We start from the raw sequence: 19,709 nt of genomic DNA on the forward strand, positions 1-19,709 counted from the left end.
GAGAATTTAAATAGGCACTTGTTCAAAGATTTACAAGAGGTCACATGAAGACACCGTTCCTTTGGCAGCCCACAGCTCTGTCTCCCTGCTGCCCATAGCAGTTTCTAAGGCGCAGCTCTGTATTAGGAATCGGCTATGTCATGTTCCCTGAGTCTTCACAGTTTTCAACATTCAAAACAAAAGGAAAAAAAAAGTTTAGATGTGTTGTAAAACACTAGAATGTAAGTCATTGAAAAGGAAAAAAAATGTTTGGTTAATTATTTATGAAAATATGTAAATTCACGTAAGAGCCAAACAAACCCAGGAGTCAGGCACCTCCGTGTGCTCTGATAAATCATTTGGACAGTGTGTGTATGTTCTACATAACAGTGAATAGTACGCGGCCCTCAGAGTAAGGGCCTCTGGGTGGGGTTGTGACAGGAATGGTATGCATCAAACATCTTTGCAGTTGTTTATCCTGTGATGGCCACCGGGTCTTGCTGCTGCCTCATCCTGGCAGGAAGGCTCTCACTATCCCTCACGAAGGGTGAGAACCAGCCCCCTTGCAGAGATGGCTGACCCCTACCTTTGCTCTCAGGGTCTCTCTGCACCCGTCGAAGGGAGGAAGCTGTGTTTCCTGAGAAGCTTATTGATGGTGTGTTCTCTGGCCAAGTCCTATGACGCTGGTCGGACCCCTCCCGGCCTCTCCACCCAGCACAGGAAAGAGCCCGAGCCATATTTACATTATCTGGGCTTTAAATGGGGTCTGCTTTAGTTACTAGCAAAAGCCACAGTGGCAGCCATACAGAGTGGGGGTGCAGATAAGAAGGTGCTTACTGAGCACAGGCTGTGGGAACTGTACAAGAGCCTTCCAGAAAGTCACCTCTGCGCCAGCTGGGAGACTCTTGCGACTCTGATTTCAGTCATCAGTGGTTAACTAGGGAAAAGCCTCCAGACACTCTTTTCAACTCTGGCTCAAATAGACCTTTGCCACAACCCTCAGAGACATGGAAAAACCAGCTTTTACAGACCTAAAACAGCCCCAGAAACACTAGAATGTAATTCAGATGTGTATGTATTTGTTTGTTTGTTTGTTTATGTATGTCTGTTGTGGGGCTTGAACTCTGGGCCTGAATGCTGTCCCTCAGCTCTTTAGCTCAAGGCGAGCACTCTACCTCTTGAGCTACAGTGCCACTTCTGGTTTTCTTTTTTTGGGGGGGGAGGGGATCTGGTCATGGGGCCTGAACTCTGGGCCTGGGCGCTGTCCCTCAGCTCTTCAGCTCAAGGCTAGCACTCTACCACTTGAGCCACAGTGCCACTTCCGGCTTTTTTCTTATGTGGTGCTGAGGAATCGAACCCAGGGCCTCGAGCATGCAAGGCAAGTACTCTACCACTGAGCCACTTTCCCAGCCCACACTTCTGGTTTTCTAGTGGTTTACTGGAGATAAGAGTCTCACGGACTTTCCTGCCTGGGCTGGCTTTGAACCGTGATCCTCAGATTTCAGCCTCCTGAGTAGCTAGGATTACAGGCATGAGCCACCTGTGCCCTGCAGATGTACATGGTTTTTAAATGCACACAACTTTAAAAAATTGATTCCTACAGCAAGCCTTCTTTGAGTGAATAGTAATGAATGTCTACTAAAGCTGAATGTCATATAATGTCATCCCACAGTCCCTGTAGGGATTGGTTCCTGGACCCCAAGTCTTATCCTATGTACAGATGCCCAAATCCACAGAAGTCCTTTATATAACAGAGCATAGCACTTACATATGGCCTATGCACATCCTTGCATGCACTGGAGACCATCTCTACATGACCTGTAATACATGCTACAGTTGACATGGAATTCACAGAGGTACTGGGGACACTGCTCAAGAATGACCTTGCAGCTGCCACACTGCCTCTGTGAAAGTCACTGTCTCACAGAGGACAGGGTATCCAAAGGGAACTCTGCATCATTTCTATCTCACCAGCTTAGCCCACACCATTCCTGGAAACACATGGTCTGTTTGTCATTCAGAATCACGTTTGGTTTACCCAGGAGATTGGATAAAGTTCATTTGTGCATTCTTGTCTTTTTCACAGTGCCCCGCCACTCACTGAAAAGGAAGTTGAGGTAAGTCACTCCCTGCTGGATGAAATACAGCGTTTGTGCTTGACTGAGCTTATCCAGAATGTTCTTCTTCTAACTTCAGCCTAACATTCTGTCTCAAAAGCTAGAATGAAGGACTATGGGAAAATAGGTTTTTTCATACCCAGGCCTACTGAATACTGAGATTCCTACGCCTGCCCCAGTTAGTGGAGGATCTTGACGGATATTATTCAGAGGTGAGACAGAAGTTGGAAATAAGTCTTTTTTCAAGGGCTGCCCATATTCTTTCAATGTAGACTTAACTCCACAGTCAGCTGAGAGACTTCAGAATTGTACACATTTATTTACTTATTATTAGAAAGGTAGTTGAATTTCAACTTTAAACTTTGGTCTAGAGGAAGAAGGCACTCGTCTTTGGAGGGCTTCGGCTGCCAGAGGGCCAGCTAGGCTGACTGTAGCATTACCCCGTCACAGCATCCTCTGATTCGACCATGACTCCCTTTGGGTCTCCTTGTCCCAGTATGGGTGGTGAGTGAGCAAAGAAGCTTGTGATCCTTGCTGGTGAAGGGGTAGATTTACAAAATTCATACCAGAGGCAAGAGAGTGAGAAATGATGATCATTGAGGACCAGATAAGCAAAGACAGTCAAAGTGGAATGTCTACTACAGAGAGAAGCAATAACCTTGCACCAGACATTGAACTTCTAGCTTCAGTGGATCCTCCTAGCAGCTCTGAAAAGCAGCTGGAGCAGGAATTTAAACAGAGGAGAAAGCTAAGTGTAAAATAATTTACCCAACAGGCCAAATCCAGTTGTTAGGAACAGCAAGATTTAAACTCAGATGTTCTGTCTGAATTCAGGACTCCTTGCTTCATTCTGCCATCAAGGGGATAACCAGGCATAGAGTACTAAGCATGGCACATTGCTTATAGACTGAGGCTGAAGAAGACAGAGACCCTTCATCACTGGGCTGTGAGTGAAAAGCTCACTCTGACATTGTAGAGACAGGCCACAGGTAGTTCATTTAAGTTCACATGGATACTAATGTGATCTGCTGTCAGCATGGTGGAGGTAAAACAGGCTTTGGAATCAGACAGTGTGAGGTTAAGTCCTGGCTTTGCTCCTCCCTGTCACCTTAAATATGTTAAAGACTTCTTTGATCTCAATCTCTTTGCCCATAAAATCAGAGCAGTTTGCACTCACAGGGTTGCTATGGGATTAAATGAGGTAAAGCTCCTAAAATTCACAGTAGCTCTAGCATATAATAGATGACCAAGATGGGGTTGTTTTTAGTATTGCCATCATCATCATCACCCCCATCATCATCATCATCATCATCATCATCATGGCATCTCTGGAGATGGCTCATTATGGGCTGCATTCCATGACCTTCAGAAGCTCAGGCAGAGTCAGTGACTACAGAATATAAATCTGATACCACTTAGCTCAGATAGGGGAGAGGAAGGCTCCAAAGTTGAAGGCCCTTATTTCTCTTTTTCTTATTTCTTTCCTTCCTGTGTGGAGTCCATCTGTCTATTTCTCCTCCCCAGTAGTTTCCTATTATTCCAGGAATCACATGTCTGAACAATACTGCCTTTCAAAATTCATTCAGGAATGCTAGCAACATTCTAGGCATGGAATATTTATTCCTGAACGTTTATTCTAACTAGATCATATCTGTCTTACTTCATCTCCTGGCAGCTACTTAAGGCTGCTATTAATGTAGGATTTTTGAGTACTCAGACTAGATGCTGGTTGTAGTTTGCTTTAAAGCAACAAGGTTTAAATTTCAAATAGGATTTCTTTAAATACAGAGGTTTCATGCAAAAATCTCCATAATCCCCCATGTAATAAATCCAAACTGCTTATACACTCAGCTGCAATAGCTATGTTTATCTAAACCCAAACACAGGATCTCTTTTTTTTTGTAATTCAGGGAAAAGTAAAGTGCTCCTCTCCCCGCCTCTCCTCTTTTCTTCTCTTCCCATCCCTTCCTCTTCTCTCCCCTCCCCTTCCCTCCTCTCCGCTCCCTTCTCTTCCTCACCCCTCCCCTCATCCCTCCCCTCCTCTCATCCCCCCCCCCTCTCTTAGCAAAATACATTTCATTTTCTGGTGCTGGGGAGTACCTAGCCAAACCTCACATTACTGTTTCTCCACCTTTTGTGTGAGTTACTATGAGGTAAAGTTTTGTTTGCATATGGCTTCCTTGGGGACTGTTGTAATATGCTCAAGCGAGAAACCCACCTGCAGCTTTGTCCGTGCAGTATCACCTCCTAGCAACTCTCCCACATTCTTGTTCCCAACAGAACGTGTTTGTACAACTGTCCTTGGCCTTTAGAAATGACAGCTACACTCTGGAAGCTAGAATTAACCAGGCCGAAAGGGAACGCAACCTGACAGAGGAGAACACAGAGAAGGAACTGGAAAACTTCAAAGCTTCCATTACGGTAATCGTGGAGCCTGATGCAAGGAACCCATGGAGTACTGTCTGCAAAGGATATGACACGTGTTACTCTCCACCAAGTAGAGTCTCTTGAAATGAGAACAGGGGTAGATCCTAACAGAGTTTGCTTCAGCATTCTGGAAGGACCTGGAAAGACCAGCTGTCTCAGAGCTGAGGGCTAGGTCTCTGAGTTTGGGGAGCTTCTCAGGAGGGAGCTAGATACAGAGTGTCCAATCCTTAGAAGGCATTGTAGCCTGGGCCCTTCCTCTTCTTCCAGCTAGGATCTTCCCCAGACAGTTGGATTTGTGAGGCCTGAGTCTCCTCTACCTTCTATCTTTATACCTTTCTTTCTCTGATCTCCTGCAATTCTTTCCCAGTGATCCATTGCAGAAACCCCAGCTTCAAACCATTTTAAAAAAACCCACTTATTCCTTCATATTTTAATGCACAAATTTCTTTCTAGTTACTCCACCACCAGGTCTGGTCTTAGGAGAGCCACATTCAGGCTTGGTAGTTAGTTGTCTTTGCTTGAGATGCTATATGTCCTCACCTGGCTGGCCTGAACAAACATTTGTTTTTCATGGTTCTGGAAGCTGAAAATCCAAGCTCTAGCATGGTCAGGTTCTGATGAGATCCCTTCAGGGCTCGCAGGCTTCTGAATTTTCATTCTATTCTGACATGGCAGAAAAAGGGTAAGAACTCTAATCCCATTAAAAAGGGCTTTGCCCTTGTGACTTAATCCTGCCTCAGAGACCCCTTTTCCTAATACCCTCACATGGGGAAAAGTTAGGATCGCAGTCTCTGCTTTGGGGGACACAGACAGTGGGTCTGTAGCACGATGCAAGAGCCCTAGGTAATGTTCCTTGTCACTCCACAGTCCTCAGCGTCGCTATGGCATCACTGTGAGCACCGGGAGACCTATCAGAAGCTGCTGGAAGACATCGCAGTCCTGCACCGCCTGGCTGCCCGCCTCTCCAGCCGAGCTGAGGTTGTAGGAGCCGTCCGCCAGGTGAGCTGTGATAGCACCCAGCCTCGGCCAACTGGCTCTGCTCCACTATAGTAACTAGCTTGGTGACAACGGCGGGGACAATAAGAGATTCCACCTAAGGAAGACTGGATCAAGGCTAGGATTCCAATTTAGGTTATCGAACCCTCTGTGGAGGTATATCTCGGAAGAATTGTGTACTGCTATGGTCTTTTCTTGGAGATTTCTAAACATATTATTTTTGAGAATCCTTTGTACTTTTGAGAATCCCATGTATTTAAACTGAAGAAACTTCCTCCTCACAGAATTTGCTTACAAAACACCTGTTTAACTCACACGGAACTAGTCATGGGCAAAATGTGCGTGGGGAAACACATTTTTTGTTTCATTTAATCCTCTAGTAACCCTGTCAGGTAGCCATCTTTTCCTAGATGAAGCTGCAGAGTCTAAGAAACATGTAAGTTGAATCACCCTGTTCTGCAAACAGAAAATGTTCCAATACTTTTAAGCACCTAAATGATAGCGTAAGTGGAAAGTTGTACAACTCACAATCAAACACAGATGCACCAAAATATGTATAAAGCTACCTTCAGGCTGCATATGAAATGTATATAGAGAATGCAAATGAATTTCACATTGAAGATTAGGATTCTTCCTCCAAGATATTAAATTTTACATATTCAAGTATTCTAAAACCTAAAAAAATTATGCAAAATACAAAACACTTCTGGTACCAGCCATTTCAGGTAAGAGATATTGTATCTGTAATAGCACCTGATGGCAAAGCTGGGGTTCAGGGCCAAACTCAGCTCCCTCTTGGCCACATTAAGCATCCAGAGCTCCAGTATGGTGGCAATGGGCAATGCTGCCTGAATTCCCACCCCACTTCTGCCCTTCCTTTACTGTGTGACCTTGGGCTCCTTAGAGAACTTCCCTTTGGCATCCACTTTAGCATCTGGGCTAAAAGGATGATTATGGTATCTGCCATATATGATTGCTGTGATTCCTGTAAAGCATGTGGATGTTATTTTAGCTGTTGCTATTATCAGAGACCTGTGTCCTGCTCTGCTGCTTGTGTGAGAGGATGATCTCTGGTACACCCTGGGCCCCTCCTGTAAAATGAAAGAAGGCCAAGCCACTGTGCTGACCCAACTTGTGCCTTCCTGACTCTCAGCAGTGTAGCCCAGGATGTCACCCAGCTGGGAGAAGTAATACAGGAAGGATGCAAGGGAAGTGGCTAGTCTCAATCCTATATGGTTGTGGGGACCTTTACCAGGGAAATTGAAGGGAAAGTCCCTTTGAGGCTCATCAGGGCCTAAGCACACTCCTTTTAGGGACCTGGGGGCATGTGTGAGCAAAAAGAACTTCCTTATTGCGCTTAGCCCTTCTAAATGTGTTGTATCTTCATTATGCTGTCTTGTTTTTGTTTTCTAGCTTGTTTGCTTGCTTGTGTGTGTGTGTGTGTGTGTGTGTGTGTGTGTGTGTGTGTGTGTGTGTGTGTGTCTATATGTACTGATCCTGGGACTTGAACTCATGGCCGAAGCACTATATCTGATCTTTTTTGCTCAAGGCTAGTGTTTTACCACTTGAGCTACAACTTTACTTTTGGCTTTTTGGTGTCTAATTGGAGATAAGAGTCTCACAGACTTTCCTTCCCTGCCTGGCTTGGAACCTTGATCCTCAGATCTCAGCTTCCTGAGTGGCTAGGATTATAGGCGTGAGCCACCAGCGCCCAGCAACTTGCTTGTTTATGAGCCAGGGTCTCACTCTTGCCCAGGCTAGCCTTGAACTGGTAATCTTCCTGTCTCAGCTTCTCAAATACTGGGATTACAGGACTATGCCACCATGCCTGCTGCTCCCCCTTGTTTAGATGGCTCCCCAACATTGGCTTCCGCGTGTCCTTGCCTTCCTTTCTGTTTCCATTGGACTAGTTCATGCACTTGTCCTGGCTTTCCCTGTTGTTGATCCCTCCTTCCTCCACTCATGACCTGATTATGTCATCCTTTACTTGAAGATTCAATGGCTCCCCTTTTCCTTTGGAATATGTCCAAGTTCCTTCATCTAGAAATCAAGGTCCTTTACAATGCACTTCAAATGCGCTTGCTCTTCTTAAAAGCAAATCCATTTGCTTTCTGCTTTCTACATAAGTAACATGTATAAACCAGAAGCATAAATTTTAATGACATTCACTTTGACTCTCCAGAGATTACTGTCTGGATAATAAATCCTCACCTACATACAAGTTCTATGAAGTCTTACCTCTGAGAACTTGTCTTGAAGTTCTCTTGGCCTATGCTTTGTCTCTCTGCCTACTTCTTTGCACCCAGGTGCTGCATATATCCTGCATTCACAACTTAATCCCCATCTCTATGAAGCCTCAGAGAACAGTCTCTGCAAGCAGCACCTGATATTTGAGTTTGGGTCCAACTCTTCGCCCTAAATCCCATACACTAGACTCTCATAACTGAGGCCTTTTCTATCCTTTCCATCCTCACAATCCAGGGCTTCACTCAGAGTAGACAAGTGCTACTTGTGTCTTTCTTCCTATAACCCCCAGCACTCACACTGTCCTTTCCTACAGGAAAAGCGCATGTCCAAAGCAACAGAGGTGATGATGCAGTATGTGGAGAACTTGAAGAGAACTTACGAGAAGGACCACGCAGAGCTCATGGAGTTTAAGAAACTTGCAAATCAGAATTCAAGCCGCAGTTGTGGCCCCTCTGGTATGGAACTAGATCTTGTCCTCCATCTTGGTCTTGTAGTATGGGCCCCTAATTTTCAGCTAGGACTAGAGAGATCAGGACAACCCCAACTGATTTCTGGTTGGGCAAGAGTTCCTGCTCCTCTGCCCCTTGAACCTGGGGGGTCTGGAGCTAGAAAATTCCAGTGGCCTCAAAGTGACCCCTAACTCCTAACCCAGCTAACCAGAGCAGCTGACTTCAGCCTACTGACTGTAAGAAACTTAATGTATACAGTGTGATAGTGATCCTAGACACCCCCAATCTTTGTGCTTTGGGACCTCCTTTTAGGTAGCACATACTGGGGAACTGGGGCTTTATTCTGGAAAACATTAGGGATCCAAACAAGGATTTCCATCAAGGCAATTGCATGTAGTTTAAGGAAAATGCATGCAGTTTACATGGGCTCCCTCTAATCACAATGAGTCACATTACCAGGGCAAACTAGTGCCAGGAGTTATTGCCTTAGTCCAGCTCTGGGATAAAGTCTAGGCAGTGGGGTTTGAAGAAGGGCCTGGATAAAGAAGATATTGCTGAGATAAACAAAACAGCAGACTCATAGGTAAAACTAATGTTTTTGAAGAAATATTTTTAAGTTTCTATACAGATGGCTATAAGAGCACAGAGAAGAGCTCGCCTGATTCTGCCTGAGAGAGTAAAGGGAAACTGGCCAGAGTTTTAAAGTAAAATAGGAGTTCTGCAGTCAGGAAGAGGAGATTCATCCCAGGTGGAAGAATAGCATGGAGAAAGGTGTGGAGGTTGGGAAATAATAAAGCAAATGGTTTGGTGTGTTTACATCACTCGATTGTGATGGTGACGTGCTGGCGTGGGGACTCAGTGGGTTAGACTAATCATCAGGCAATGCTAACACACAGACCTTTGTCCCTCAGCACAGGGAGTCATCATTGGTTGAGCACATGTCACATGACATAACCAGATTTTATTTTTAGAAGATTAACTGACTTCAATATGCAGGACGGATTAGAGTAATGGTTGAAACAGGGAGAGACGAGCTGGGAGGCTCTTGCTCAGTCCACAAAGGAAATAACAGTACTTTGGACCAGAATCTCTCCTTGGGTGCTGCCAAACTTGGGCTCAGGCTGAGTGAGGTGGCAAGCTGGGGAAAGTTGACTTTGTCACATCAGAAATCCCTGTGGAATGCAAACATCCGTGTTCCCAAAACAGGAGAAGGGAAAGTATAACAGATGGAGAAACCTTTATAAACAGGAGGTTTCACAAGTTTCCTGGGGAATATCAGTAACACTTCCCAGAGTCTAAAGGCAGCACACACATGCTGTAGGCTGTCTGCTCTGGATCTCAGCAGTCAGACTTCTGAGCCACAGGCCTCTGGGCCTGTTTCAAACCTCTCAGGAACAGTACTGGACGTGAGAGAAGTTGCCGCAGAAGAGGGGAATCCTACTACATAGGTTCTTGCTTTATCACTCTGCAAGGTTCGTGGTCTCCACTTTCCAACCACTTTTATGGAATGAAGCCTGGCACGGGGGTGACTACCTATAATCCCAGCATTTTGTAGATGAAGACAAAGTTGTGAATTTGAAATCCAGCTGTTTAGCAAGAACCTATCTTTTTTTCAAAAAAAAAGATTTATGTGCTAAAGTAGCTACCCATGAGTCCCATTCATGCTCCAGATATTTATTAAGCACCTTTGGAATGTCCTCATGTAATACTGGAATGTGGAGATCCACTATCCAGATTCAAGACACACACTCACAGATCAAATGGAGATCCCAAGCTCTGGGAGCCAGAGCAGCCCGGGCTGTGACAGAAGGAAGCAGACTTCTAGGGGCACATGTCACAGGGTCCACACTCATGCTGGGGAGGGGAGGATGAGAATGGGAAAGGACAAGATGGCTGACTTGACTGGTGAGGGGTATTCTACCCTACTTCTGTTTTTCCAAACTGTACATGCATTGCACTGTGTCTAAGGGAGTGAGCCCATTCAGCAGGCATGTCAGTAAGTTATGCTCTGACCAAACAGCCTTTGCTTTTTTTTTTTTTTTTGGTCATGGGATTGATCTCTGGGGCTGGGCGCTGTCCCTCAGCTCTTTAGATCAAGGCTAGTGCTCTACCACTTGAGCCACAGCGCCACTTCCCAGTTTTTTGGTGGTTAATTGGAGGGAAGAGTCTCATGGACGTTCCTGCTGGCTTTGAACTGCAATCCTCAGATCTCAGCCTCCTGAGTGGCTAGGATTACAGGAGCGAGCCATCGGCGCCCGCCACCTTTGCTTTGTTAAGCCTTTATATGATTAGTGATCTATGGCTGAGACTTGAAGAGTACAGTGAAATGAACTATCCATGATTTCAAAAGTGATAGTACCCATTTTATTTTTTTCCTTAATATATATTTTTAATTGTAAAGATACTGTACAGAGGGGTTACAGTTCCCTGAGCAAGGTAGTGAGTCCATTTCCTATTGAGCATTGTTACCCCTCCTTTATTTTTTTAAATAAACCTTTTATAAATATACGACATACTGATTATCTGCAGTTCAGGTCCTTCCTTTAAGATTTCTCTTTATATTTCTAGAAATATAAAAACCTAGATCAGGAAAATATTTATTGTCAAATAACTCATTGGTAATTCCATTTAATTAATTTCTATTCCAAGGAAATAAGCACAATGTATTAATTCATTGTATCATTGAGCATCATTCTTGTTCTTTTTTTAAAAAAGAGCCATGACTTTTATAGTTTCCCAATATTAATTTTCTCATTTTAATTTGCATTTCCATGCTTTTCCAATTATTTACTAAACACACTTCTGATTTTATCAATACTCTAAAACCTTTGCCTACTTGTAAAAAAGAATATTTTATTAATTTGTTTGAATCCTTGGTTTATGAAGAATATTTTCTGATTCTGCTATTTTGGCTGACTGGAAAACTTGAAAATCCCTTGACCACAAATATTTAGAAATTTCTGCTGGACAAAATAAAACTAGCAGTATAAAAGAATAGCTGAATCCACAAGAAAAGAAATGAAATACATGGAAACAAGAAAAGAAGAGAGAAGTGAAACTAAGCTGACCCTGCAGCTTCCCTGGGGACAGGGTGGCCTCAGTTATATGGGGACTGGTCCCTGGCACTCTGTATGAGGAGGACTTGAACTTCTCAATTATACTTGTGGAAAGAGTCCACACTGAGAACCAAGCAGAAAGATAACTAGATCTTGAGATAGAATTTGCTTAAGGAAAAAACAGTCACCAGCCAGCAAAGAAACAAGCTGGTCTCTTTTACCATAAGCTCTAGTAGGAAAAAATACTTTCTCCTTCCTCATAGGAAAAGTACTTGTCCAGAGTGACAGCGGTGATGATGCAATGTGCAGAAGGAATCAGAAAGAACAGCAAGATGTGCCTCTGGAAAACCATCAGCCACTCTAGAGACATGCCACACCCAGGACACACAGATCCTTCTACATAAAGCTTTGATAAAGACAAGTTCACAGAATGAAATTATAGAATACCTTGGCGTGCACGCGCGCGCACGCACACACACACACACACACACACACACACACAATCTACCACAAACCAGACTCACCAAATGATAGGATTATGTTCTAAGAACCTCAGACAGTAACATAATCTGAATGTCTTTAAAAATTAATGACTGACAAAGGACTTCTGATTTTTGCACAGGAGGATAAAGGGGGACAGACCCTTTAAAAATTATGCATCCTAACATTCTCTAAAATCATCTTGTTTTGCAAAGCTTGACCTACAATTTATGTATACGATGTCCAAGTAACACATATTTAATTGATTCTGTTCCCAAAGATAGTTCAATGAGGTCTTCCAAGCTATGAGATTTTTTTTACTTGTTTTCCTGTCATACCATATTCAGTTATGTAGCTAAGATAACAGATGGAAGCTCATAACCTAAATTGTCAAATGTATACATAATAGACCATGTTACTTAATACAAAAAACCAAAAAGGAAAACAAATTTATTAGTTAATTAAAAGTTGAGTGTGAGCCAGGAATTGGTGGTTCATACCTGCAATCCTAACTACCTAGGAGGCTGAAATCTGAAGATCTCAGTTCAAAGCCAGCCCAGGCAAGGAAAGTCTGAGACTCTTATTTCCAATTAACCATTCAAAAATCAGAAGTGGTGCTGTGGCTCAAAGTAGTAGCATACTAGCCTTGAGCAAAAGAGCTCAAGGATAGTGCCCAGGCCCTGTGTTCAAGCCCCATGACTGACAAAAAAAAAGTTAAATATGGTAGAAAGCACCTGTAATCTCAAGTATTTAAGTGGTGGAAATTGGATGATTGTAGTCTGAGGCTAGCAAGACAAAATTAGCTCAAGATCCTATCAGAAAAACAAACTAAAAGCAAAAAGGCTGGGCATGTAGTTCAAGTGGTAAAGGGCTTGCTTACAAGCACAAAGCTCTAAGTTCAAACTCTCGTACAACAACAACAAAATTAATTATTGGAAGCATAAAAATATGGATAGAAATATGGAAATGAAAGAATATAGTTATTAAAATAATGGTAAATGTGGTAGCTACTGGAGATGAGGTAATTTCTCGATAGTCCAGATCTCCTTCTTCTATATACTTCTCCATCTCTTTAAAGTTATGCAAGGCTATGTGGCAGTCTTTGTGAGTGAAGAAATGTCACAACTGAGCTGAGGCCCTTAATAATCAGTATATAGTTGATGCTCTATTTCTTCTTCCTGAACCTACAGTCATCATTTCCCAGAATATTAGAAGGTCTATCTTGACTAGAAGATAGACTTGAGATGGTTACTGAAAATGCAGAAGAATATAGTGATTTTAAAAACAGAAGATACATTACAAGACATGGGATATAGAGTATAGAGTGAGAAAGTCTGAAGTCCATTCATGAGGTGGTCTATAGAGAGAAAAGTAAGGACTGGGAATATTCAAGGAATAGCTGAAGATTTTATAGAACTAAAGAAATAGCCACATACTGGGGTTCAGAAAACATAGTTAATTGCATGAAGAAAAATTATAAAAACAAAAAAATGGTAAGTGTAGAAGAGTAATGATAAAGTGAAGATCTTAAAAGTAACCAGAGAAAGAAGTTAATGTACAGACTGGCAAACACAACGAAAGTAATAATAGCATCAGAAAATACTGAAGCAATCTCTTCAAAGATATGAGAGCAACCTAGAGACTTGATAAACCTAGAAATGATACTTCTACAGAAACCATTACACAAGGCTGATGGCTAGGTAAAGACATTTTGAGACAACCAATAAGAAAATTTGCCTTTCCCAGGTTCTTGCTGAAAGAACAACTCAAGGATATACTTAGGGAAGAATGCAACTGAATTCAAAAGAGAATGTAGGATATAAGAACGAATGATTTTTTTTTGGGGGGGGGGTCCGGTCGTGGGGCCTGAACTCTGGGCCTGGGCGCTGTCCCTCAGCTCTTCAGCTCAAGGCTAGCACTCTACCACTTGAGCCACAGCACCACTTCTGGCTTTTTTTCTTTTTGCTTATGTGGTGCTGGGGAACTGAATCCAGGGCCTCATGCATGCAAGGCAAGCACTCTACCACCGAACCACCTTCCCAGCCCAGAACGAATAATTTTTGTCAAAGGCATTGATAGGCATGTGGGTAGATTTAAGCTATAGAAACTATCATAGTGAATAATTGTGGAGTACAACTAATAATGAATAACTATTATGAATAACTTAGAAATATAAAACAAGGTGAAATAAAAATAGTGAAAGAATATAATTAAAGTCAAAGGGAATTATTGTTGTTTTAAGGTCTACTCAAGAAAGTAATAGAAATCTTGATTCATTTAGAAATAAAATAGTATGTTCAAACATTAAAGGAATACATTAAAGATTAGAATTAAAATGGATAATTTCCAAACCAGTATTGGATAGGAGGATTAGAAAAACAGAATCAGTTTTTTTAAAAAAAAAGTCAGTATCATTGATCAGCAACAGAGTTCCCACTCTGTAGGTAATCTCTCAGAAAGTGATGTGTCTATAATACCCAGATCCTGGATCATCCCTTGAAGTTCAGTTCCGGTCCATGGATACCTTGTCTTGCTGGAGCCTATTCTAAAACTTACATGAGTTCTCTTCTCTGTTCCTTCCTGCTGTAGAAGATGGGGTCCCTCGAACGGCTCGGTCCATGTCCCTCACAATGGGAAAGGTATGCATGTTCAAGGAACACTGGGATTGGCTCCCAGATTATGACAGAAGTTTCAGTGATCATGCAAGCAATGCTTCACTCTTGGTGACATGGGTGCCTGAGACCCTCTACGAAGCTTCTATTACTAGACTAAGTAGCTTCTCACCTTTCTTGCTCATATGTAATTTCCCTGACTTCCCTTAAACAAATGTGATATGATGCTTGAGCTTTTGCTGTCGCTATAGGCCGTTTTTATACATTATCTACAGAGTCATTTGGACACTGTAAGGAGGGATCATTTCCATTCTGTTACACAAAGATCTCATTATCTAACATAGGAACAGTTGAGAGATTATTCATCACCAACAGAGTGAACACAACTCACTTTGGTTACTTTTTCCTACCAATTCCAAACACTATCACTACCCCAAAACCAAAATATCCACCAAACGTTAGGAACCAGAAGGCTTTTCCCAAGCCCTTTAGAACTATAATTACTGCTACCTTCAGGACAGCAGGCCCAGGTCACTTGTCTTCCCACAGAATATGCCCCGCCGGAGAGTCAGTGTTGCTGTGGTTCCCAAGTTTAATGCCTTGAACCTGCCTGGCCAGTCACCCAGCTCATCACCTATCCCCTCCTTACCAGTCCTGGTAAGTATGATGATTCTTGTCTCCTGGCCCTCAAGTTCATGATTATGGAGAGGACACCAACATGGGGGCAAGGCCACCAGAGGAGAGGAATTTCTAGCACAGAATTTGAGTGATGGACTAAAACAAAAACAAAAAACTCAATGTAGACCATATCACATGTATCCTACTGCTCTAAAATGATCCCAGTCTGCTGGGCACTGGTGGCTCATGCCTGTAATCCTAGCGACTGAGATCTGAGGATCATGGTCCAGAACCAGCCTGGGCAGGAATGTCCATGAAACTCTGATCTCCAATTAACCACCAGAAAACTGCAAGTGGTGCTGTGGCTCAAGTGGTAGAGCACTCACCTTGAGCTGAAGAGCTCAGGGACAGTGCCCAGGCCCAGAGTTCAAGCCCCACAACTGACCAAAAACAAAAAAGGTCCCAGTCCCTTGAGTAGGGCTTAGGTAGTACAGAATGTGTCCTTGTAAACAGTCACACTTTTTTTTTTGTCAGTCATGGGGCTTGAACTCTGGCCTGAGCACTGTCCCTCAGCTCTTCAGCTGAAGGCAAGCTCTCTACCACTTGAGTCATAGCACCACTTCCAGTTTTCTAGAGGTTTATTGGAGATAAGGGTCTCACGGACTTTCCTGCCCAGGCTGGCTTTGAACCGAGATCCTCAGATCTCAGCCTCCTGAGTAGCTAGGATTACAGGCATGAGCCACCAACGCCTGGCCTAACAGTCATACTTTTATGCTTCAATTCTTTTTCCACCTTACAGTGGCTCTGAGTAGCTGAAAGTTATAATGTCTGGTGACTGATAGGGTACAGCTTTGAACCTTAGGTTCTCCAATCCCAGAGCCTGAATTCTTAACCTGGTATTGTCCTCCCTCAATTCACTGTAACATTGTTAATAACAATGAAACACAGAAAACACCCAGTAATGTTACTACAGAGTTCCTATGGGATAGAACTACTGTCAATAATTTATTCTGAATAAGAAGCATTCATATGTGTGTATATACATGTATAATTCCATTTTGTACTTTCAAAGAGTGTAGCTATGTAAAGACATAGAAAATTCTAGATGAATATATGTAGAACTACTAAATAGTTATCTCTAGACAATGATATAGAAAAGGGAAATGTTTATCCTTTTTTGTCTTGAAATTTTATCATTGGTGTCTTTTTATATTTATTTCTTCTTACTTTTGTGGTCCTGGGATGTGAACTCAGGCCTGTGCTTGCTAGACAGGTGCTGTACCACTTGAATAATTCCCCAGTCCAGTCCCCCTTTTGATATTTTTATAGGAAGAATGTATAATAAGAGAAAAAATATCCATTTCAATTTCTTTAAACAAAGACAATTTTTTCTATGAGAAAAATGTGTCAGTGATGGGCTTTTGCAAGTGTCCCTCCCTTCCCCATCCTTGGGGGAACTTGGGACCTGTGTTTGGTACCAGGCTCACTGGTGTTCATTCACAATCAAGAAATGGAACAGAGAAAAACTCATGGCTGTTCGTCAGAATGAGAGCTCCAAGTGTAAACGCTGCTCTCCACTCAAGGACATATAGAAGAGGAGAAGGAAAAGAACAAAGGAGCAAGTTGCAGGTCCCACACTGAGAACAGGGGCACAGGGAAAGTCTGAGAGAAGGAGGCACACACATGGACTCAGAAAAAGGAGAAAAAGGGAAAAAGGAGAGAGGAGAAGGTGCAGAGAGAGGGGAGGGGAGGAGAGGGGCGGCATTGCCAGCGTTCTCAGAGCCTTGGCTTTTTTTGTTTCTCATCTTCACTTTCATCTCTTGTTTTTCTATCCAGTCAGAATCACCCAATGGTAAAGGAAATCTCCCTGTCACCCCAGCACTGCCTGCACTTTTGGAAAAGTAAGTTCATTGAGTTTCCTCTTAATGTTAGGAATCCCTAAGGAACCTTTCCCCAACTCATCTCTCTTCCCATCCTCAATTCCAAAATGCACTGCAAAGAAAAGGAAGTCTTAGGGTAATGCATGGGACTCTGAGCCCATGCATTCCAGCTCCACTTTGTAAAATTCTCAACCCAGGAAGATGCTATGGATGAAGCCAAGTGCACCAAGTCTAAGTAGGGTCCAGGAGAAACAGAGCTTCTCTGGTGGTTGGGATTCTTTTGGTTACAGAAACAAAAAAGCCCCCATTATTTTTCAACAGTGTTTAAATAATAAGTACAAGGGTAGGACCTCTCCAATGTGGACAGTAGGGCTCCGGCTCATTATCTGCAGTTCCCTGCCCTCTAGCCACTTTCTGTGTTGACTTCATCAACAGGTTTATGGCAAATGACTGATATTTCCAGAGATTCCAGACAAGACAATATCTAGAGGAAGATAGGCACCACTTCCTCCTCCTCCTTTTGTTTCTAGGCTTGAACCCAGAAGGCTTCACAGTCTTTCCTTTTAGTGTTTTGTCGAACTGGTAAGAATGCCCCTTCCTAAACCACCCACAGACTTTGGAATGAGCTCCTGGTTATGGGCTTAAACTGCTCATGAAGTCGTGAAGAGAGTCACCTTTCTCTGAAGCACAGAAAGTCCATGAAGAAGACTAAATTCCTGGGGGTGGGGAAAAATATGTGTTGTTAAACAGTAGAAAGGAAGATGAGTGTTAGGAGAGGAGTCGATAGGATCTGCTTCGCGTGACTTTTGCCTGACTTTTCTAGGCATCTATGCAATTGGAAGGTCTTTTCATCTTTAGCCAGAGCAAGACAGACTGTTTCTATGTACTGAGAGGAATTTATAACTTACTTTTCAAATTCTTTCATTTGCTTGTTGGAAAACATCTGGATCACAGCTGCTACCTCTCAGAACTTTCCCCTTGTGTCTTTCCTCACTTGGTGGACCAGATACCTTAGTCTTCTTTCTTGCCTTCAGACAACTTTAGTCCATTATTTTCCATTGCTATTAGAAACATTTTGTTTAACCCTACAGGAAATTTGTGTGCCCTATCAGTGCAGGTAAGCGCCAGGCTCCCAACTCCACACTCAGCCTGCATTCCTCACCTTTCCCCATGTTTCAGCCTCCCACTTCTCACTTAGTGACTCCCTGGGGTTAGTGGCAAGTTTGCCTGGTGTTTAACTCCTTTGCCACTTGACTCTTAAAAGCACACAGGTCCTTCATTATGTGATATGTCCTCCCCCTTCATCTCTCTTCTTGATCACAGGGAAATTGTCAAAAGGTGACATTTAACCATGTAGAAGAAACGAAGGCCATGGAATCTAACCAAATCCCTAGAGCCATGGAGCCTACTCCATGGGCTCAGAATCTTTCCAGAAATTGTCACATATGTACTGAAGAGCTCCCTAAATTTTTCCGTCTCATCCCTTCCATTTCAGAGGGTCCCCTGAAGCCAGTCACTGCAGATCTCAGGCCCACTGTGCCCAGCAGACTAATCATGCCGGGGCAGGGCCTGACTTGTAAAACTAATGTTCAGCAATTTGTGAGCTGCTGTCCAAGACAATGGATAAGAACATGATCTTAGTAGGAGAATCTAGGGTGCAAAGTTGGGAGCTTCAAGCAAAACCCCAAACCTATAATGTCAATGGATGAGAGTCACTGGTGACATTAACTTTCCATGGGTTTAGAATCAACAGAGGAAGGATCAGGGTGAGCATCAAAGCCAGTCACAGCAAAGGTTCCCAGGAGGGAGTATGAAGCTACTTCCTACACCTGACCAGAAATCAGCATCAGCTATGTATGCTGAAACTGACTCATCTGTTGGGAATAAAACCAAATAAGCTTGACTGCAAAAAGGGTAGGGAGGACTCCAAGGAGGAGACTAGGGACTCCTAATGTATCTCCCGCTGGATTTACAAAAGGTACTAAGCAATTTCCATCTAAGTCTTGAAACTAGAAATATTTAATAGATTCCCAAACAGTTAACAATAAGAAACAACATGAAAATGAATGAATATGTTCCGAGTTAATGGATTCCAGCCACCCTATTCATAGGATAGAAAATACGTTACAATCTTATTAAATTATATTACTAAACAATTACTATTGACATTGTGTTTTACACTGCTGCATTAAACTTCATGTTAAAAACAATTCTACATTTCCTAAGCATTCAGTAACTAAGCAGGGCAGGGACTGGCAATGACTGTGATAGAAGATCAAACAGCCTGTGGCTGGTTCACAAGCAAATACTGTGTAGCTCACTCACTGCCCAATGATTTATTGTAGAATTCTAAACCTTGCTCTCATAGGTCATTTTGTAAGAAATTGTTCTTCACAAAACAAGTCTCCAGTATAGGAACTGGAGACTTAACGAAGCATATAGATAGAGAGTGATATCCAAAGTTACCTTGAAGCTTAAAACAAAGCAAAACTCAAAGGCAGTTCTACATATGGGAAGAATGATATACTCTTTTAGTCTTCTAGTCTTTCAACAATTACTCATTAAGATCCAGGCACATAGGACACTCTGAAGGAGCTCTACTCTAATGGGAAAGGCAGGAAATAATCTTACTATTCTACAATGTCATAAATGTTACTGTAAGTACAGGTTGCTAAGGGAAACACACACAAGAAAATGAGTACCAAACCCAGAACAGGTGCAGGATGAGGAAAAAGATGGCTCAAGAAATGATTTCCCGGGCTGGGTAGATGGCTCAGTAGTAGAGCGCTTGCCTTGCATGCATGAGGCCCTGGGTTCGATTCCTCAGCACCACATAAGCAGAAAAAAA

The 19,709-nt window shown here is 42.8% G+C and overlaps 1 protein-coding gene across 5 annotated transcripts in view; it reads left to right on the forward strand.

Moving 5' to 3' along the window:
* Positions 1–19,709, forward strand: part of Mrvi1 (murine retrovirus integration site 1 homolog) — a 102,719-nt gene that overhangs the window by 72,447 nt on the left and 10,563 nt on the right. For all 5 annotated transcript variants that reach the window (XM_013028720.1, XM_013028723.1, XM_013028721.1 and 2 more), the window contains 7 exons: positions 2,066–2,096; positions 4,377–4,517; positions 5,391–5,522; positions 8,080–8,221; positions 14,341–14,390; positions 14,913–15,020; positions 16,818–16,882. In XM_013028720.1, coding sequence (XP_012884174.1) covers positions 2,066–2,096; positions 4,377–4,517; positions 5,391–5,522; positions 8,080–8,221; positions 14,341–14,390; positions 14,913–15,020; positions 16,818–16,882 — 669 coding nt within the window. The remainder of the gene's footprint in view (positions 1–2,065; positions 2,097–4,376; positions 4,518–5,390; positions 5,523–8,079; positions 8,222–14,340; positions 14,391–14,912; positions 15,021–16,817; positions 16,883–19,709) is intronic.

The sequence above is a fragment of the Dipodomys ordii genome, unplaced genomic scaffold (assembly GCF_000151885.1).
Source record: "Dipodomys ordii isolate 6190 unplaced genomic scaffold, Dord_2.0 Scaffold113, whole genome shotgun sequence".
Lineage (NCBI taxonomy): Eukaryota > Metazoa > Chordata > Mammalia > Rodentia > Heteromyidae > Dipodomys > Dipodomys ordii.